This window comes from Hipposideros armiger, unplaced genomic scaffold (genome assembly GCF_001890085.2).
Source record: "Hipposideros armiger isolate ML-2016 unplaced genomic scaffold, ASM189008v1 scaffold_108, whole genome shotgun sequence".
NCBI lineage: Eukaryota > Metazoa > Chordata > Mammalia > Chiroptera > Hipposideridae > Hipposideros > Hipposideros armiger.
In genome coordinates, this window is record NW_017731458.1 from 2647248 (window position 1) to 2668688 (window position 21441).

The window sequence follows — 21441 nt, forward strand, 5'->3', positions numbered from 1 at the left end:
CCTTAAGCTGGCCTCTTGAGGCCGTGGCACCTATTTTATAAACAAGGCTCACAGAGGTACAACGACTTGTCCTCTGTCACGCAGCTGGTCCCTGTTCAATACAAGGTGGGGCCTTTGGCTCTCTTTGTCCACTGTGGAAGGCATGTGTACTTGGTTTGGTTTGGGGAATGGGCAGATAGTTTAAGAAGGATCATTTGCATTCAGGACAGGGTTTTGGGAAGGAGCAGGTCACACTTTCCTGGAACTCCCTGCCTCCGTGACAATATGACAGCTCTCAGCAGGCCTGAGGGAATTGGTCACAACTGACCGCATGCCCTCTCGGTTTTTTGTGTTTTTTGGGGGGTTTTTTTTGCAGAAGAGCATCTGTCTGGTATAAATTCTTCGCTGCCACTCTCCAGACCCACTCGAACCGAGCTCTGGCCTCGACTGAGTTCCGTCTGTTTCTGCCTCACACTCATTCTTTCTACTTGCTAAATGTGGCTTGTTGACCTTTGTACTCCTCACCCCAAATAACTTTCAAGCCAGAGAGATTCTCGCGTGTGACGTTCCCTCAAGTGGGAGATTGGGAAGTAGATTTCCGTGTGCCTCTTTCTGAGCTGTCAGGGACGGGCATTTTAGTCGTGGCATCTTGTCCCTGTGCCCAAGGGCATCAGGGTGCACAAGACTCTGTGGTTTGATGTTAGAAAACAGCTTTGACCTTGGATGAGGTCATGCCTCTGTCAGGGCACCCACATCCTGTCTGCCTGGCCAGTCAATGTTCAGTCCATAGAGAGCGTTGGTTAGAAATCACTGGCCTCTGCCCTTTTGCTTGACAGATGAGGAAACTGAGGCTCAGAGAAGCCAAACGTCCAAGGCCACACAGCGAATTAGTATCTAAGCTGAGATGGAACTTGGACCTCAGGTTTCAGCCTTAGCCAAGGACTCCTATCACAGCACAGATATTGGGACCTCCTGAACTTGGGGACTCCCTCTGTGGGAATTCCTCTTTGTTCCTGCCCCTGAGCCCCTGCCCTGCCTGAGGGTAGAGGCCTGCTGGTCAAAGCCCAGTAGAGACCCCAGATCATTCGACTCATCTGTGGCTTCACACAGATGGTGTCATGCTTTATATGCTTCCAGCTGCCTGCCCGCCCCCCTCTCCACACCTCACACCTTATCCAAGTACAGGGTGGATGTTGGAAAGCACGGTGGCATGAAAAGAGCACAGACTGGCCAGAAATCAGGTCTCAGCAATGCTATTTAAATGCTGTGTGGCCTGGATCAGGTGACCTCCGCTCTCTGAACTTGGTCTCCTCATCTGTAAAGTGAAGACAATTACACGGCCTAAGATTGCAAGGAGTAAATGAGGGGATTTGGGTAAGGCACCCAGCTCAGGGCCTGGCCCAGGTAGACGCTGAGTCGCTGTCACTCGTCTGCCCTTCCCCTGACTGATAACGAGGCTCGCTATCTTCCAGGGCATGGGATATCTACACGCCAAGGGCATCGTGCACAAAGATCTCAAATCCAAGAATGTCTTCTACGACAATGGCAAAGTGGTCATCACGGACTTTGGGCTGTTCGGGATCTCAGGCGTGGTCCGAGAGGGACGGTGAGCTGGCCTTGGGCATCTGGACAGAACAGGGAGGAAGTGGGTGGTGCTGGGTGGGCCTGAGCCCAGCTGAGGCCTGGACACTCGTGCTGAGGAGCAGCCCTCGCTGTAGGAAAGGCCAAATTTGCTTTGGCCCTGTCCTTATGGTTCTGGTCCAGAATCAGATTCAGGTGACGTTTAGGTCCCTCAACTGCTTGATTCTTCGGTTGACCCCCATGAAGTTTGGGTGCCCCCCCCCCATTCATATTTACCCCATCGGACAGAGGACTAGCGTTCAAGTCTCCAATATGAGGAAGAACATCAGATTTTATTTCCCCAAGTCTTAAAGGGGTGGGGGTGGAGAGAAAGGCGCCCCGCCAAGCATCTGAGAGACCCCCCGCCAGGAAGGAGAGTAGTAGCAGGGCTGGCTCTCCAGCCCCAGGCCTGACTGTGACACGCACAGGCACATCTGATTTCCTGCATGGAGACATAGTCCACTCTCCCAGGGTAAAGAATCAGGTACCTCCAGGTGCAGCTCCCCGCCAGCACCCCTTTCTGGCTTGCTTTCCTAGAAAAACCTGGTTGTCACTCTTCTATAACATTCCCTACATGCACCTGTGCCTTTGCCGCTCCTCAGGGCCGTGTGGGGGGGGTGGGCTGGCCCTGGAGCAAAATGTGTGCCAGACAGGCCTCTGCTGCCGGCTGAAAGGCCTGCTGTCTCTGCCCTGCCTTCCTGGCGTGCAGGCGTGAGAACCAGCTGAAGCTGTCACACGACTGGCTGTGCTACCTGGCTCCTGAGGTCGTGCGCGAGATGACCCCTGGGAAGGATGAGGACCACCTCCCGTTCTCCAAAGCTGCTGACGTCTATGCATTTGGGTGAGGAGGCCTGGGGCTCTGAGGCACAAAGGGAGGGCCCTGCTGGCCATAGGGAGACGGGGGGAGGCCTCCTTTGAGTCCTGGCCCTGCTGCTTGTCGAGGGAGTGACCACATCCTTGACCTTCCCTTCCCTCCACCTGTAAAATGGGAAAATACTGGCACCTCCCCAATAGGGTTGTTTCATGAGGATGAAGTTCGGTGAGTTCTGGTGTCAGTCTCACCTATTGCCCCGTGAGACCACTCGCCAGAGCTAAGCACTGTCCCTTGGGGAGAACTGGGACGTCCTGCCAGCTCTCCTCTAGTGCCCCATGAAGCTGACCAAGAGAAAAATAGAAATAGAGAAATATTATGGGAGCCAAATATATAAAGTTTTCTCTTGGCCACATGAAAAAAGAAAAACAGGTGAAATTAGTTTCAATAATCTATTTCCTTTAACTCGATATATCCAAAATATTATCATTTCAACACGAAATCAAAATAAAAAATTAAGGAGCTATTTTACCCTACAGAGTTTTCAAAACCTGGTGTATATTTGGCACCTACAGCACACCTCAGTTCCACTCTCCACGTGTCCATTGCTCAAGAGCGCCACGTGGCAAATGGTTCTGCACTGGACATTGCACGTCTAACAGAGAAGGTCCCCCTCTGGATAAGCCAAGAAAGGCAAGGGGACTTGGCAAAGCTGAGGGAGGCCCTCATCCTGTAATCTCTCAGGGGATCCTGAGCACCTAGGTGTGCTAGGTACCGGGTTCGGCATGTTTGTTACTCCTCAAACGTCCCTGGATGTAGGCATCAGCCCCACTGAGGTTAACAGTTATGCCAGGAGCTCTGTTTAGACTGTCCACCCCAATGGGAGCGCAGGGCCACCGAGCCTTGAGGGCCTCCAGGGCCTCGTCACGGCGTTCCCTGAAGCCTGGTGGGTGAGGAAGGCTGGAGAAGGATTCTGGATCCTCTGGCTGGGCTCCTGGCATTGTGGTAGCAGGAACCCCTGGGCGCCAGCTGGGCTGAGCGGTCCAGGCGCTCACGCTGCATGGATGGTCTCCACAGGACTGTTTGGTATGAGCTGCAAGCGAGAGACTGGCCCTTGAAGAACCAAGCTGCAGAGGCCTTGATCTGGCAGATTGGAAGCGGAGAAGGAATGAAGCGAGTTCTGGCCTCCATCAGCCTGGGGAAAGAAGTCACCGTGAGTAGCCACCTGTTGTTGGAGAAGGAAGGAGGGCTAGCGGGCAAGGCCCGGGCACGTGACACGGCTGCCCTTCAATTCACTCACCTGAGAAGTGGGACCTGGAGGCAGATGTGTGCCAGGCAGGCCTCTCTGCTGCTGCCTAAAAGGCCCATGTCCTTTACTACCACAGTGTTCAACTTTTTCGTAAAAAAAAAAAAATGAAGTAAATAGAGATAATGGTTTTAATTGAACTATGAGATGAGAAGATAGTAAAGCCCAGTATGTTACATGAAAAAGGATAATAAAAAAATCATCACTGTACAAAGTACAAATGGTGAGGTTATACTGCGGGGTCAGATCTTTCTCCATAATTTTTTTCTCTGCTGTTCAAGATCAAATATTGAAGTTGCCACAGTAAATTTGTTTTCAAAATACCGAACCATAATATAGTTGCTGGCCTCATGTTTCTGCCTACCTTTAACCGTTTCTCTGCGTTACAGTTGGCAAGTTTCCTTACCCTGCTACAGTAATACATAAAGGAACCCGGGGGTCAGTGTTTACAATGCAGTCAGTGATAACCATGAGTCAGCTAGGACTAGAGCAAGTAAGTGCCCACCTGGATGTTAATAAGTAACTCCAGCAGGTACCGGGCGGCATAACCTTGGAAGTGTCTAGAGGAGACACCTGGCGCCTGTCCAGGTTAAGATCTAAAGACGGTGAGTTTCTCTTTAACATCATGAACAGTTAGGCGGGGTCACCACCTGCAAACTCGGGACAGGTAGAGCGATTAATTCAACCTCACCTTCCTCCCAGATCTTTAGGAGATCATAATATTTTTCTCCTTTGACTGGTAGCCAGCAGCTGGGGCATGTTTCAGAAGGCTCATTTCTGACATTTATTGGTGTGTTTTATTCTGTAGTGGTACATGTCATCAGGTTGAAGTGCAGACTATTTGTACAGGTATGCTCCTCCAAGTATGACGCCAAACTGCTAGCCTATAGCACCAACACCAAGCTCTTCTTTGGCCAACCGACACCACTTCATCTGGGGCCTTCGGCAAGGGAGCGGGTGACGGGCGCCTCGCCAGTGCTTGAGCTTGTCCTTGTTGGCCTCGTGGGCCAGAGCCACCTTCACCATGGTGCAGCCCTGGGTCCCTTGGGAGGGTTGTGATGGGCTCAACGTGTGGGGTTTGAGCTCCTGCCAGTTGGGCAACTCAGGGAGCAGTAGCCTCTGCCATCTAGTCTTTTTTTATTTTTTTTTAAATATTGTTTAAATACATGTCTTTAACAAAATCAAAATCATAACATATAGCTGATTTTTAAAATTGTGATCTTTTTTTTTTTTCTTCCACCTGGCATTTTACGACATGCTCATTATCTCAAATCACCAACAGGTCCTTGTTCTAAGGTCCATCTAGCCTTCTGTCCTATGACTGTACCATAATGTAACAACTTCTCTATTGTTGGGCATTTAGGTTATTTCCAATTCTACCGTTTACAGTAAAGTTATTAAGGACTTGTTTGTATAAACCAGAGTATGTGTGTATGTCTGTTTGATCTGAAAGAAAAAAATAATCTTAGTCAATCGCCCTCTTGGCAACAATCTCAGTTACATTTCTGGACACTTAGTCTTGGCGGATAGAGCATCAAGTGCTGTCTTCAAGGAGACGAAGGCTTGGTGCAGAGCACAGGGCCATCCGAGTAGCAAGGCAGTCAGGCCTCAGTGCTGGCCACAAGTCAGCATCATCCAGGAGCTTTTTAAAAATACAGCCTCCACCAGAGAAAATTCATCGGCCTGGGCTAGAGCTAAGGTCATAGTTATTTTTTATTTATTTATTTTTTTTAGCTGAGCCATCCTGCCACCTGTTGGCAGCTCAGCGGCTGCTCAGCTCGGGCCGGGACTTGAACCGCTGTTGCTCAGAGCTCAAACTCTTGAGCGAGCTCTTAACCAACTGAGCCACTCGGCCGGCCCTTTTTTTTTATATATATATAAAGCTCCTCAGGCTGTTCTAGTGCACACCCAGAGTTCTGATCTAATTAGAAGGACTTCTTATAATACAGGGTTGTGAGTCCTTTGAAGCCTTTTAATAATAAATTAGGGACAGGAATGAGGAAGTGAGGACAAAGCAAAAAATGTCCCAGCAGCCAGTGTCTGTCTCATGGAGTTGCCTTTCCTGTCCAGTCTTTTCTCTCTCTTTTTTTAGATTTTTATTGGGGAATTGGGGAAGGGAACAGCGTTGGGGAATCAGGGAAGGGGAACAGACAAGTTGCTGTCCTTTTGTTCTTCAGTCTAGTTGTGGAGGACGTCGCTTCACTGGCCCATGTTGGTATTGTGATCATTGAGCTCTTCCCAGCTAAGTCAGATCGGTCGCCGTCCATTGGACGGCCGCTCACGGCAGCTCATACCAGCTGCCGGCCGCTCACGCTGGCTGCCAGCCACTCATGGTAGCTCATGGCAGCCCATTGCAGCCTATGCCGTCGCTGGCAACTCACGGCAGCCCAGCTCCAGATCAAGCTGTTGTTCACCATCTTAGCTGTAGAGGGTGCAGCGTTGCTGACCCTCATGTGGGATCCAAACTGGTGGCCCTGCTGCTCAGAGCTCGCTCTCCCAAGCCAACTCTTAACCAACGAGCTATTCGGCCAGCCCAGGTCTTTTCTCTTTTTAACACATTGCTGTTGGAGAGGATGGGTGGATGTTGGGAAATGACAATAAAAAAATCATTTTGACTCATAGACAAAAGCAGGGAGTCTTCGGCAAGGGAGACTCTCTGAGGGACAGTGTTCTCTGTTCCTTCAGCCCCATTGCTGTGAGTTCACCACCGGGCACTGCTTTATGTACAGAGGCGGCCATAGTGAGTTAGCGTGGATGGGACGACATCAAAAGGCCAGACGGGTTCTTCATGAAGACCATCAGTCCCTTACCCCAGGTCACTCTCCACAAGACCAACTTCTTATTCCATCAGCTCTTCACTCCCTGCCCGTTGGCCTCTTCCTGTGCTCAACGTCCATCAGGTTTCCCTTTCCTCTTTTATTGGATAGATTGATTTTGTGTTGCCATGATTAAATATGCCAGGCTGTGCCTGAAGACTGAGCCTAAAAGTGAAAAGACAATAAACAGTATGTGCACTATGGTAATAGACTGTAACTGCCATCAGCTGCTGCTAATTATGGAGTTGATTGGGATCACATTTTCTTCTTCGTGGGTCCATCGTTTCCATTCCATCAGTCACTCAAAGGCTCACCACAGTTTTGTTGGTTTCACCTTTGGACCTTGGCTTTCTTGCATAATTTTGGGGGGTTTTTCCCTCTAGTTTCTAATTGCCTTTATTTATTTATTTTTATCATATTGAAAGAAGAAACAATACCATTGTCATATTCCTGAGGTCTTGCAACTCTTTCTACATTCTGCCTATTGAGTGGAATCTGTTCCATTCTTTTCAGAGACTTCTGATAATTTGAATCAGTGGAATTTTAGGCCTGCTGCAGAGCTGTCATCCTGTTTCTTTTCATTCATTCCTGGGTCAGTTACGCAATTTCATGTATCTTGTGTCTTCCTGTGTCTTTATTTGCACTCCAGCAAAATGAGAGTGAAACCTAAAGAAACTACCTCCCAATGGATTCATAGGAGATAATCTTGGAATCCTCGCATCCCTAAAAAGGTCCTTAGTTTGTCCTCACACCAGAAAGAGAATTCTACGTTCACAACAAATTTCCCTCAGAACATAAAGATTTTGCTCTGCTGTCTAATAGGTGTCCAATGCATCGTTGAGAAATCTGGTATTGGCCTAATTCTCGACCTTTTGTAGAGGCCCTGTTTTATTCACTCTAGAAACATCTAGGGTCTTCTCTTTATCTTTGTTATAGTGAAACTTCATAAGAATATGCCTGAGAATAGGCTTATCACCTTTGACCCTTGAACAGCTCCGGGGGTTAGGGGTGCCAACCTCCTGCACAGTCAAAAATCCTCATATAATTATAGTCAGTCCTCTGCATTCACAGATTCCTAACCACGGAGTGAACTTTGAACAGCGTGGGTTGAACTGCGTGGGTTAGTAGAATTGCAGTCAATTGGGAAAAATTCCATGTATAACTGGACCTGTGCAGTTCAAACCTGCTTTGTTCAGCTGTTGTTTGTTTTTCTTTTTTCAGTGAGGTCCCTTTCATATGGCTTGGCAGCTGAAGATTCCTGTTTCCCTCAAAAGTTTCTGGGACATTTTCCTTTATTATGGTTCTCATAGTTCCCTGCCTTATGGTTTCTTCATTTTCTCTTGTGGAAACTTCCATTAGACAAAACTTGGTCGTTTTTCGTGAGTTTTCATGTCTTTTACCTTCTTTCATATTTTTCCATTCCTACTTAAAATTGGGTCCACAATCTGGGGAGCTTCCTTGATTTTATTTTCTAGTACTTCTACCTAATGTTTTGTTTCAGAAGTTACATCATTCATTACAAGCACTTCCTTACTTTGTTGCTTTCTTTGTTATTGTACCCTGGTCTTGTTTTTATGGAGAGAGTAGCTTCTTTGCACACACGTGCACACCCCCGTTTCCTCCAGTCAGCGCTTTGGTCCATTTATCTTTGGCCTCTTGTTTTCTTAACCTGGCAGGCAACCTCATGGGGTCCAGTGATACTTAAAAAGAAAAATCTGAGTTGCTGAATCTTAAGTGGACGTTCCCTCTCTGCTCCGTCCCGTGAGCACTCTGCCTGATCCTGTGTGCAGGCCTCGTTGCTCACAGGTAGTTCTCCTGAACCAGAACGCTGACGGAGTATGCTGTGTACACACGCATGGGTCTGGAGAGTAGGCAGCAAAATGCCAAAGTGAGGAGGGCGCTACTCTGGGGGCCGCCAGGATCGCCGTTCTGCCTACTCTCAGCTGCTGCCCTGTATTTAGTTCTTGTCAGTCCCAGCCTCCATTCTCGTAATGCTGAGGCTCCCATCTCTGTTGCAGCCCCACCCTGCACACAGTCTGAGCATCTTACATGTCACCTGTCAACACACTGCCTTCCACTTCCCATCCTAAAACTCAGTGACTCCATTTCTGATGTTGTTCCTACTACCAGTTATTCAGCTGTGTTACTGTTATTCCAGAGAGGTCTGAGAAGGAAGGAGGGGAGATAGGCAGGCTCATGTGCTTCATTTTAAACTGGATGCATTAGAGCTCTTGTGAAATTCGGTTATTTCTCAGCCCCACTCCAGCCATGGTCAGTCATCCCAATGTCAGCAGGATGTTCAGGTGACCACAGCTGGCGGGTACGTGAAAGCGTTGAAGGAACCCTGTGCAGAGCGCCCCAGCTGTGCCCTCCTCCCTGCCAGCCAGCTCTCACACCCACTAATGCCAGCTCTGCTTGCAGGAGATCCTGTCTGCCTGCTGGGCTTTCGACTTGCAGGAGAGGCCCAGCTTCACCCTGCTGATGGAAATGCTGGAGAAGCTGCCCAAGCTGAACCGGCGGCTCTCCCACCCTGGGCACTTCTGGAAGTCTGCTGAGTAAGTACCTCCATGGCGAGCCAGACCTGCCAGCCAGGTCTTTGCAGCCTCACCCAGGGTCTTAGAGGGCACTGTCTGCTCCGGGTGCCCAAGACTTTGGGGAATCAAGCAGATTAGCCAGAGGTGACTCGTCCCCTCGCCTAAATGATACCAGGATCTCATTCACCACGTTTACTTCAGAGAGACTTTTTGACAGATGGGCGTCTCTAGCTCTCCTTTGTGAAAGCCTCCATATCACTCTTATCAGAACAGCGCTTTCACTGGGCCCTGGGCCAGGCCCAGATAAGAAGATTCTACCTAGGACAGGGCCAGATAGGGCCAGGCGAAGCCAGAGCAACATGGTTGTGGCGCATCATCAAAATCAGCAGACTGGCTATTGCTTAAAATGTCGCAGTCTCAAGACAGAGCTTTCTAGTCCCCAAATCAGTCACCTGTTATGAGGGCCACATGGCCTGGGTTTATGTGGCCCTTTGATGCTAGCAGCCCGACCCTGCTTCTGTGTAATCACACAGCCCTTTGCACCCCTTAGTGCTGGGGTGGTCTCCACTGGGCAGTGGCAACCACTGTCATCTCTTCTAAGTTCTGTCTCATTCCCTTTTTCCTCTGTCCCTCTGGCCTCTGCCAGAACACACACACACACAGACCTTTGCCCTGTCACGAACACTTTGTGAGAATCTGGGGAAGTCCTTCCTTGTTGCGGGCCTCCGTTTCCAGAGCTTTAAAAAGTGGGGGTTTGGCAAGATTGGGGGTATGCAAACTTGTGAAGGGCCACATGGGAAATATTTTAGGCTTTGCGAGCTAAGACGGAAATTCGAGTTACAGCTCCTGTCACTGGGGTTGTAGTGCGCCCAGCAGCCGTGTGGAGCGATGACACCACCACATACAGTGTCTGTCCCAGCAGCTCCGCTCTGCTGCTTGGTGTGGGAGCAGGCTGGCTGTGCTCCAGTCAGACTATTCACGGATGCTGAAACGTGCATGTCATGTAATTGTTACATGTCATGAAATATACTTCTTTTTATTTCCCTCCTCCCAACCATTTAGAAAGGTAGAAACCATTCTTAGTTGGTGGGTGGTGCAGAAACAGAAGGTGGGCCATTTGTGGCTGGACCCCTAGACAAGATGAATGGTTTTAAACTTTTTCTTAAGGCGAAGGGTGCTTTCTGAAAGTGAAATCACATTCAGCCCCAATAGATAAACAGATAAAGTGGAGAGCTCTTGATGGAGTGGGGTAAGAGCCTATCTGCCCCCCAACATCCAAGGTAGTTCCTGAGACACCAGTTCTATGCATATGGCAGGGGGGGCACCTGCAGTCGCACCACTGAGCCCCCACAGCTGCACCCGGATCTCTGCCAAGGGGTGTGGGGGCAACAGCACCCCTCTTATTCTAGAAAGGGCCAGATAGTAAATATTTTAGGCTCGTGGGTCATAGGGTCTCTGTCACATGTTCTTTTTTTTAAAAAAAAAAACAACTCTAAAATAGTCAGAACCTTTTTGTGGTCGGATTTGGCTTACACACAGTTTGCCAGCTGCTGTCTTAAAAACAAACCAAACCAGCTTCAAGCTGCAGGTGCGGGGAGGCCCAGAGTGGGTTGCCTGACCAGAGGACGCCAGTAGGAGAACCTTCGAAGAAATACGGTAAATTTTGCTGATTAGGCGAGTTGCAGGGATGGGGCTGGAGGAATGACAGTTAGTGATTAGGGAATACTTTATTTTATAATCAATATTAGATTCGATATTTTGTTCTTAAGATGGATCAGAGTCCAATACAAATAGAGGGTAACAGAATGTTGCCGTTAGAGGATGTGTGTTTTACCCAACCATTGCTGAGTACCTGCTACACACCTGGGGAGTCAGAAGGCCAAGGTCAGCAAGGAGTTTAGAGTCTAATTGGGAATAAAGACAAGCAGACATACACTGTCTTGTCACTTCTGTATTCCCAGCTCGTAGCACCGTCCCAGGAACATAGCAGTTGCTCAGTAAACATTTGATGGGTGAGTGAATGAATGAGGGAATGGATGCAACATGCTGAGTGCCGTGAAAAAAGCACAGCCTCTGGGAGCACAGACAGGGTCCTCTCTGCCCACCCAGGGAGCCTGAGGAAGGGTCTTCAGAAAAGGGGTTATTGGAGCCAGGCTTTGAATGGGAGCTGTCCCAGCAGAGACCAGGAGCCTGGGGTTCTCCTGGACTTGCGAGAAGTCTTGCTTGTCAGACCTCGGGCAACTCTTAACAGTGTATGCCCTGGTTTTCTCATCTACAAAAGAGAAGCCTGCACTGGGCAGGTGCTGGCATTCAGGAGGTCACTCCAGATTCCCTAAGACCCTAGCCACCCACCTTCTTACTTCACAGGTGGGAAACAGAGTTACAGATGGTGGTTGTTTCTGCCTCAAAACGATCAGTTTTAGCCCCGTAAAAGAAAGAATGCCAGCATACCCAAATGAGTCTGTCAAAGCTTCCTGTTCATGATTTTTACTTCTCCACACTCAGCCTCTAATTCTCATTTTCTCTTTTCTTTTCCATCGGTCTTGGTGCTTTTTTATTTTCGGGGGGTGGCTGATGCGCTGGCCTGTCCTGTGTCACCTCCCCCTCTCCCCGCCATCCTGATTCCTACGGCTCCTCTACCTGTCCGCGCTGGGTGCCCAACTCCATCACCTGCTGGACTGCGCTCCTCTCACACCTGGCGAAATGGTCGCGGGGCATTCCCAGTCGCTGGCGGAGCCGCTACTACGGGAAAGGACGTTACGGCCATGCTGACTTTAAGAACTCCTGCCCAGTTCTGGAAGAATAGTGTGTCTTCTGTTATTTCCCTCGTCCTCTGCCTGTTTGCAGTTAAACGCTCTGCACACCCTGCTTTCTGCCCCATCTTTGTGTGTGTTTTTTTTTTCTCATAAACCAACGTGATGCTTTTGCAGCTGACACGGTCACCAGCCAAAGCCCTGCAGGCTTGTATTTTTCTTGTGGGCTAAGAGAAGACCCACCGCATGTGGCAGGGCCTCTGTCCAAACACCGTGGCAGAGGATGGCTTGTCCCTGGGTGGGAGAGAACTGGGATTGTTGTCCGAGTCCCCAAGGTGCTCTCTGGCCAGAATTTAAGGGAATGCAGTGAACAGAAATAGTCAACTCCAAGAAGTCAGTTTTGAGATCTCATCAAGGGCTGAGGGGCAGTGGGCCCGTTGGCCAACCTCTATAAAAAAAAATCCCATGGCTGGACTGGGCCCTGGGGGAGCTCGGGGAAGGTTCTTTGTGCCAGGTTCCCTTCCAAGCTTGCTTTGCTGCCAAGCCTGGAATGGAGCAGGGGAGCCCCTGTCTCTCTCTGCAGGGAAAGAGGGTTCCTTGCCCCCTGACCTGGCCAGGCCTCAGCCGCTTCCCCCGCCTTTGTGGGGCTCGGTTCTTACACTGCTCTCCCCTCTTCTCTTTCCTTCCGTAGGTTGTAGGCCTGGCTGCCTCGCATGCGCCCGGGGCTTTACTCCTAATCGGCACTCAGCACCGCGACTTCTGCTCATACGCAAACTGAGATACGGGCACTAACAGGGGACGCCATCTGTGCTGCTCCAGTCTTCTCTCCTGAGACTTCTTTTGCTTTGTTTGTTTTTAAAACCGGCCCCCTCCCTCTCCATGGCCTGTGTGTGCCTGAGTAACTGATCTCCATGGAAGGCCCCCTAACAAATCCTCCCCCCCCACTCCCCCCCGCAAGAACTGCCTCCGTGGATACAAATTCATTCTTTCTAAGCTCTTCCTCTGCGGGGTGATATCGTTTTTTGTTTGGGTCGTCCTGTCTCCCTACTAACAGCTCAGAGATCTGTTTTCTCCCCCCCCCACATTGGCCTCCCAATGGCCAGGTTCAAAGTACAGGGGAGGAGTTTTGCTTGGCTGTTAACCCGCAGGGATCTTTTCCAACAAGGAGTGGGATGATTTCAGAGCTGCCCAGGGCCAGGCGCCTCTGGAGGGCTGGTGGTAGTGGACACCAAAAGTCCCATTGCTGTGAAAGACACCAGCTTGGAAGAGCTGTGTACTTTGGAACACCCAGGAATATCGTCCTAAAGCAAAAGGGGTGGGGGGGGGGGTCTGTCTCCAAACAATTTCACTAATGAAAACAAAGCCGGTCCCCTCCCCCACCAACGTTACTCACATCTGCCGGGTACAGACGGAAAGTACCAGACCCTGAATCAGCAGTTGTCAAGGGTTTGGCTGATGGCTCGCACAGAGCCACTGCCCTGGTTACCAAGTGCAGATGCCTGGGCCTCCCAACACCTGAAGCCACCCCTCTGGAGGCAGGCCCTGGGCACTCATGTTCCCACCTGCTTCCCAGGTGGCCCTGAGGCATCCCAGTGTTTGATGACCATTTCTAAGAGGAGCATGTGATGTCCCTGTCAGTCCTGGGGGGGTCAGATTTCTCTTCTCCCAATTCTACTTGGAGCGAGAGCTTTCCTGGGCTGCAAATGAGAAAGCAGTTCCAAGGAGCACACAGCAGTTACGGGGCATGCTGGGTGCTGGGGATTCTGAGATGGACAAGCCGCTGCCCTCCAGAAGGAGGGCGTGGCCGAGGCTTCGAGGCCACTGCTGCCCCCTGCCACCCTCCTGCGTCAGGTATGACCAGGAGCAGCTCTGCCACGCACGGCTGTTAGCCATGCAGTCACTCTCACTTCTTGGTGGGCTGGGTCCTGTGCTGAGCTCCTGGAACCGGCCCGCTCCTTAGCTAATGTTACCCTGATTCTGATCAAGACCAGCGGGGCTATAACCCTTGTTTTTGTTCCTCTTTGCAGCATTAACAGCAGCAAAGTTGTACCCCGGTTTGAAAGGTTTGGCTTGGGCGTCCTGGAGTCCAGTAATCCAAAGATGTAGCCAGCCGTGCAGTTATTCTGCTGATTTCTTTCTTACACGTGTTTCTAAAACATCCAAACCACCACCACAAACACAAAGCAACGCTCTTCGAAACGTCGGCCTCCCTCCTAAGTGCTGAAAACTAGGAGAGTGAGTCCTCGATTCAGACTGTCCACAAAAAAAAAAAAAAAAGAAAAAGAAAACCCTCTCGGGTCCCAGAGATGGAGCCGCACTTGCCCTTCTTAAGATGACGTCACCAACAACCCGACCTGCCCTGACAGGCCGCAAATGTTTACATGTACGTGTCTGCGGAATGAACGCAATGTTTTACAATAGGTAATAATAAAAATGGGCTTCGCTGAGGCGTGCAGGCGCCGGTGGCCAGGATGGCGGAAGTGGCCGTTCCCTCTGGCGGCCCCTGTAGGCGGTGAACTCCACCCCGGGCCAGAAGGAAGAAAAGCATCATGACTGTGGCTATTCTTGTGGGAGGAGGGGGACCGTAAGGTTTCACCTGTCCTTTGCATTGACCCCAAACCCTAGCAGTGGGGAATCTCTCTCTGTAGGGGTCTCCCCTCATCCTATCAAAAGGACACTGTCCCTCCTTTTGCAGAGGAAACCCTGGCTAGGAACTGATTTGGATTATGAGGGTCGGCAGTTCCCAGGTATTGGGTTCACCTCTGACCCCTGTCATCCAGCCCATACCAGCTGGAGACGTAGAGACAGGTAAAATCCAAGTAACATCTGAACTGATCCAGTGGTTTCCAACCAGGGTTTCCACTGTCTGTAGAGATGTTTCTTTTATGAGGTCCCCAGGGAGCCACCAAGGAGATGGGATGCAGGGCCTCGGCTTTTTAGACACATCCCAGTCCCTGACTCACATTTGACCCCAGAGCTAAGGCCCAGCAGCTGTGTGTACCATGAAGGCTTGATCCATGAGAACAAGGAAGATGGGGGGAGGAGGTAGCAGCAATGGGTCCCTGAACCCACCCTCCCAGCCACAGGGTGATCTGTCCCCTTAGAAGCCCATTGGCAGTCATCCTGAGGTTCTAGAACCGCCCACCTATTCCACTCCCCCAGTCTTGTTGAAAGCCCTCAGCACACTCCTGGTTCCTCCACTGGCTATGTTCAGAGCTAAGATGGGAGGAATGTGTCCCCCTTTCATTTAGAGCCACCTAGCAAGCCCCCCAATCTTCAGAGCCTTCCCAAGCACCAAGTCAAGCTGTTCGCTTGTGTCCATTTGGACCAGAAGGAGGGACTTGGTTTGGGGAAGTCCATGATGTGAGAGCATCTTGCCTTTCTTCACTGGAAGCTGTTGCCGAAAGAGAAAAGTGCCACATGGCAAAGAAGCCCTTCAGTGGACAGTTAGGTCATTAGGCTCCAAAGCCAAAAATGACCAAGGGTGATGAGAGTGGCAGTGTGGTTGGATTCAGACCCGGAACTTGTATCCCTGTTCTAATCCAAAATGGGGCAACATTGTACTCCCACCCTTTCATTGAGACCCACCTCGCAAAGATCCCAGCCTTCGGAGCCCTCCCCGGTGACTGGCCTAAAACGTCATATGGAATGGCCCACTCTGCCTAGAGGCTGTGGGCTGCCTTCCCCTCTCCTGGCCAGGCGCCCCTTGGTGGACCCCTGCTTGGAGAACACAGCTGTGAGGCAGTGCAAGGTACCTGGGCCTCCGCTGCCCATCAGCACTCCAGACATGAGCCCCTTACCCCTTCCCAGTCGGGGTGTGGGGAGGAAGACAGAGGAGCAGGAAACCAGCTGGGCTCAGCTCCGTATGGTCTTCCCTGTAGGACTGTCCCTTCCGTCCCATCATGCCAGCCCTCTGTGTGATCACCCCCACCCAAAGCCACATGGTGTGTGACTGCCTCCTTTAGCTAATTCACCTCCTCCCCACGGGTCTCCGCCTTCCCAGAGGTCACAGTGTGTGCGTCTTGGGCCTATCAACCTTTCCCCTCTAAACCCATGGCCATGCTGGTGAGCCCAGGGATTGGACAGCTGCTGAGCAAGTCAGGCTCAACACCTCTCCAGCCCTCTCAGCCCACAAGAGTCAGTCTGGGTCTTGTTTTTTCTCATGAGTGTCACACTTGTGGTTCAGTTTGAGAGGCTTTCATTGAGCACCTACTGTGTCTTGGGCAAGTGCTGGGGGGCCCGCGATGGGAGCAGTCGCAGTCCCGGCCCTTAAGGAACTGGTACCTGCCAGGAACCCCAAGGGTGGAGCTGAGGGACTGGGGGATATCCCCTTCTCCAAGGCCCTGGGCAGCCTTCTGCTCTTGGCCTGAGCCTCTGCACTGCCTGTCGTTAAGAGACACGCCTGAGGAAAATCCCCAGCGTGGTCCCCTTCTCCCTATTTAAGTGACTGTGAATGAGGTTAGGAAGACATGCTTGCCCTTCCATGTGCTCTCCCCGCCTGCCTCGGAAACACATGAAGGATGGCAGATACTGTGAATTCAGCCCTCATGGCCAACTGTGAAGGGGGTGGAGAAGCCGGGAGGGTCTCCTTGGCAAGTGCTCTGGGGACTGCAGACGTCCCCACTGGGGTCTGAGTGGAGCCCACGCTTTGGCACTTCAGGGACTCCCAATTCCCAGCCTCACCTCCAAAACTAGGGCCTGTGTCCCTGCTGCCTTTAGCCACCAGAGTCGCAGCCATTGGGTCTCCATCCAACCTGAGGTCTTGAATCCCAGCAAGTTCCCAGTTCTTCGTGAGCAGTGTGTAGCAAAGTCCACCTCTCCGTGTCACCAAATCCAAGCTGTGTGCAGGGCTCTGGAACCCCTCTGCCTTCTCATGGCTTTCCTTCATGTGATCACAGAGGGGAGTGCCACGCCCTGGAAGCCTGTGTTGTTCTCAGGCGAAGACCCAAGATTTGGGGTCTGGGTGGAGACGTAAATGTGAAGCCGAATAGGGAACTTAAGCAATTCTACAACATTGGCCGGGATTTCATCAGTGTGCAAACCCAGCATCCCCTGTGGCCACAAGGCACACACTCGCTTTTTTGAATGTGATGTAAAATTTGTACAGTAAAAGTTTTTATATTTTCTATCAACTGCATTTGTCTTCCAGAAATGCTGTTAATTTAAATTAAAATGGTTAGTATTAATGAACGTGCTGTATCACTTTTTGTCACTGGCAAGAACACATCCTCTGTGCCAGGCCAAGCCTGGGTGTCTGGAGTTTGAATAAAATTGTACCAAGGTGTCCAGGGCTTGTGTCTGCTTGGGTCGGTCCAGATGAGTGTGGGGAACCGCTCAGATGGACGGCATGGGAGGACAGAAATGGAGGGGTCAGAGTGTTTGGACCCCTTCTGGGAGCACCTTCCAAAGAAACAAGTTATGCCTGGATCAGATATTTCTAAACAGAAAAATAGAGAAAGAAGCAAAGGCTCATGGTGCACAGAGGAAGGTCCTCAAGCCCCCAACAACCACAGCTGGTGAGTAAACCCAGACCTGTCAGTGTCTCCTGGGCTGGAGGTACCTTTGCCTTGTGGAAGCCTTGAGGCGGCCACTCAAGGATCCAAGTCGTATTTATAGGCGCCTCTCCCGCCAGTTACATAGAGGTGCTTTGAAAGTTGGGGTGAGCAAATGTGTGGGACCCCTACTTTGAGACAGGGAGGTGCTCTCACCTTCATCTAATCCTCACAACACCACCATGCCGCAGGAATTGAGATGTTTCAGCTGAGGCAACAGACATGGAGAGGTTAAGGTATTCACCTAGATGACACTGCTGGTAGGTGGCTAGTCCAGGACTCGGACTCTAGAACCTTCCTCTCATCAGATGTTGGGGGACTGATTAGTCAGACATTTGCTGAGCGCCTACTGTGTTCAAAAGCTGGTGCTAAGTGCTGGAACAGAGATAAAAAGGTAGTGCCCTTGCCTGCAGCCACGAGCCAGCAAGTGGCCAGAGGAATGGGTCCCTCAGCCTTTGCCTGGTAGGCTTCATGGAGGAGGTGGCCTTGGTGCTGACTTGAAGGGTGAGTAATATGCCTGGTGCATATAAGCAAGAGGAGGACGTTCTACCCTATAGGAACATCATATGCAAAGGCTCAGAGGTCTGGGAACACACAGGAAGATTGGGAAATCACAGGTATTTCAGCTGTTGTAAAATGGAACCTAGGGAGTAAAATGAACCTGGAGAGGATATTGTAGGTGCCAAGCCACTGAGTTTAGGCTTTAACATGGCAGCCCTGGGGAGCCACTGAAAAGTCTTGAGCAGGGGAGGGCCATAATAAGATTGATGTGTTAACTATACAGGATGGATTGGGGCTAAACGAGGCAGGAGGGATAATAAACTGTTGATTGGATGTGAGAGGTGTCCAGAGCATCCAGGAGAATTCCCCAAATGTCTGTTTCTGTGGCTGATGGAGTCATTCACTGAGAAGATGAGCCTATGGACAAGGAGCAGGGGAGGGGTCACGCTTAGGGAGCCTCGAGGTGAGAGCTGCGTGGGTAGATGGATGTCGGGAATGGAGCCTGGGAGACAGGGCTGGGCAGATGGACTTGGCCATCACCATATTCAGAGCAGTGGGAGTTCATGTGATTGATGGGAATCTCATGTCACTGATACCACTTGACATGTGCCTCACTGGCAGAGACTACTAGCTCTTGCCAAAGCCCATGTGTCTCCTCTTCTAGCTTCCATTCTTGGACACGGGTAGAACCCTTTCCCAGCCTCCCTTGCAGTTGAGTGAGAACACGGGACTCAGTCCTACCCATTGGAAAGTGAGTGCCTGGCCTATAACAACCTCCCACAAGCACATTACCCTCCAAAGACAACTCAGGAAGCCACACGTTGAGGAGGGCAGCATCCCCTCAGTCTGGAGGAGGCTGCCCTGCCAACCTGCCGTTCCTGCCCAGGTCTGGTATGAGCACAAGAAGGAAACGCCTGAGTTGGAGCCATGCTACATTTTGGGGTCATTATAATGGGCCTACACTAAAATTACACTATTTGGCAATAGTAATCGCAAGCAAATATTGAGACAATTCCGGACATTGTGCTAATGATAAGGCAGATACTGCTTTTAATCCTCATACTAACTAGGTGGTAAGTAGGTGCTACTCTTAACCACTTTATAGTTGAAGGACAGGCCGTGATGAGCTTTTTGGAGACTGTCTTCTTTTCAGAGAGGGTGTATCACTTGCCCAAGGTCACACAGTAAGTGGCAGAGTCAGGATTCAAAACCAGACTTGCCTGACTCCTACCTAGAATCTTTTCTAAATTTCTACTTCAGTAGATGTTTTTCTATTAGAAAGTTCATACAGGTTCATTGAGATGTCAACATTATTGCAATGACGGAAAAAGTTAAGCACGATCGCTTCACACACACACACACACACACACACACACACACACACACACACACACACCTTGTTCTAATTCCTGCCCTGAAATAAACAGTATTAAACTTGGGGTTTTCTTCCTCATCTCTTTCTGCTACATATAAACAAAGTTTTGGGTTTGTGGTGGTTTTATTAAACAACTATATCACATATATGACATATATCATATGACATGATAATTATAAAAATTACATAATTTTTTCCTACCCCTGGGGCTGGGCAGACTCTCTCCTATTTAATTCCTGCTACCCCCTCCCCCAATCACTGGAGCCTAGCTTTCATTTCCTTGAGCTGTGTCTTTTCCTAGAGCAAAGAGGAAAGAGACACATTTCTGACACCTATCAAAAGTGGGAAGGTGACCAGCTAGACTGAGAGGCCCATGCATTTTTTCCAGCTCACTTCTGCTCATTACCTGGCCCCTGTAGGCAAGTGAGATATTCAAAATACTTAGTCACCCACCAGGGGAATGGACACCTGCTGAAAACAACTGGAAAGTCCACAGGTATGAACTGGCAGAATATCAGCTCTTTTCTGATGGCCAGTGGTTCTCCAAGTGGGGTCTCAGGACCAGCAGTATGGCATCTTTTGCAAACTTGTTAGAAACAGAAATTCTCAGGCTCCACCCCAGCCATACGGCATCAGGGACTGTGGGGGTGGGGACCAGCAATGCGTTTTAAGAGCACAACCCTCTCAGGCCAAGTGTAAGAGAAGAGTTTGGGTTGATTTTGTTTGGCTTTGTCCATTTTAATATAAACTTCATTCTTGAGTCACGCTGGAGATACATCTCCACTTTGTCTCTTCCTCTAGACTCCAAGCGACAGAGACATGAAAACGGTAAGGGGGTACGGGATAGGTTTTGGTATTTCTAGCAGCTTGGGGGGAAACGCAGGGTTGGACCCAAGTAAGCCAGGCCAAGACGGGCAGGAGAGCCATCTGGCCGCCAGTGACTGCCTTGAATCTACTAGACCATGCTCAGGTTGGATCTTTGGGTAGTGTCTTCTTTCCAAGTATATTTTTGGGTTATTTTATCCAAAATGCCACTTGAGACCTGGATGAGGTAGGGCTGGGAGGGGCTAAAGACGCTGCCTCTCTTATGCTGCGTTGTGAACACAGACAGGGAAGAGGGACGTGAGAGGGTCAGAGGAAGTTCGGGTGCCATGCTATATGAAAAATGTGGGAGGCAGATGGGCAGCATTGTAGCTCTTGGCCTTCCTCTACTATATTTTGCAGCTTGCAAGTGCGCAGAGGAGGGTTGAGGGAATTTCCGAGGAAATCAGCCTTTCCTTTAGCCATCCCATTTAGAGGTCAATCAGAGAATCAGAGATACGTTCCCATGAAACAGTCCCCCAGACAGTGCTTATAAACCACAGCTGTTTCTGCTCTTGGTTTACTTATGGACCCAGAATAGAGAAACAAATTGCTAGACATTGTTATGAGTTACAAAGACAAATGAAAGACAAGGGGTGGTTACAAGTAGGGTGATCAGACCATCCAAACCGAGATACTTTCAGACTAAAAGGTGATGCAAACCAGCGGGGATGCAGGGGTAGCCGCCATAAACTGGGACTGTCCCAAGTTGAGAAGCCATGCTGAGACAGAACTCCTTAGCAAGGTAAGCACCCAACAACACACTAGTCCCGCAAGAGACAGGTTCAAGGAGACAAGTCTGTGAAAGGATCCATTGTTTGTCCTGTGTGTTACTAGAAATGTGTGCAGGTCGACGCCACAGCACACATGGGTTTGGGTTTCACCATGACAAGTCTCTAGAAAACAAGGCAAATTTGGTGTCACCCAGAGTCAGCCGATTTCTTGCTCTCCTATTTCTCACTGTTTTGGTTAGAAAGAGGGTGGCCCCCACTATCCTCTCAGACACCTGGCACTTTCATCTACCTGAATAACCAGGATGAAGGCCAGACTTGCCTATTTCTTCTCAAGCCTCCAGTGGCTTTGGTCTAGCTCGGAGATTGCAAAATCAAAGGCCCATGGGGCCAGGGGGTAGCTTGCATGAGTGAGAACAGGTGCTTGCTTGTTAAGTGCACGGGAATAGTCTTCATTTCCACAAAAAAATGTTTTCTCTCCCATTTTTTTGTAACAAATTTAGGGCCTTTCTGTTTATCATGTCTTTTCTCACTTTTGACAGAGACATAGGTATGGAGAAATACTTCCATCTTGTATGAAGCATACAATAAGAGTATAATGA

At 50.1% G+C, this 21441-nt stretch overlaps 1 protein-coding gene across 10 annotated transcripts in view; it reads left to right on the top strand.

Moving 5' to 3' along the window:
• KSR1 (kinase suppressor of ras 1) overlaps positions 1-17103 on the top strand; it is a 157869-nt gene extending 140766 nt beyond the window's left edge. For 5 of the 10 annotated variants that reach the window (XM_019646995.1, XM_019646996.1, XM_019647005.1 and 2 more), the window contains 6 exons: positions 1452-1585; positions 2309-2440; positions 3488-3623; positions 8954-9087; positions 11791-11871; positions 13847-17103. In XM_019646995.1, coding sequence (XP_019502540.1) covers positions 1452-1585; positions 2309-2440; positions 3488-3623; positions 8954-9087; positions 11791-11871; positions 13847-13925 — 696 coding nt within the window. In that variant the 3' untranslated portion in view covers positions 13926-17103. Of the gene's footprint in view, positions 1-1451; positions 1586-2308; positions 2441-3487; positions 3624-8953; positions 9092-11790; positions 11935-12510 lie in introns of those variants that run through there. The other 5 variants (XM_019646998.1, XM_019646999.1, XM_019647000.1 and 2 more) reach the window with 4 other exon arrangements.
• Positions 17104-21441: the final 4338 nt, after the last annotated feature.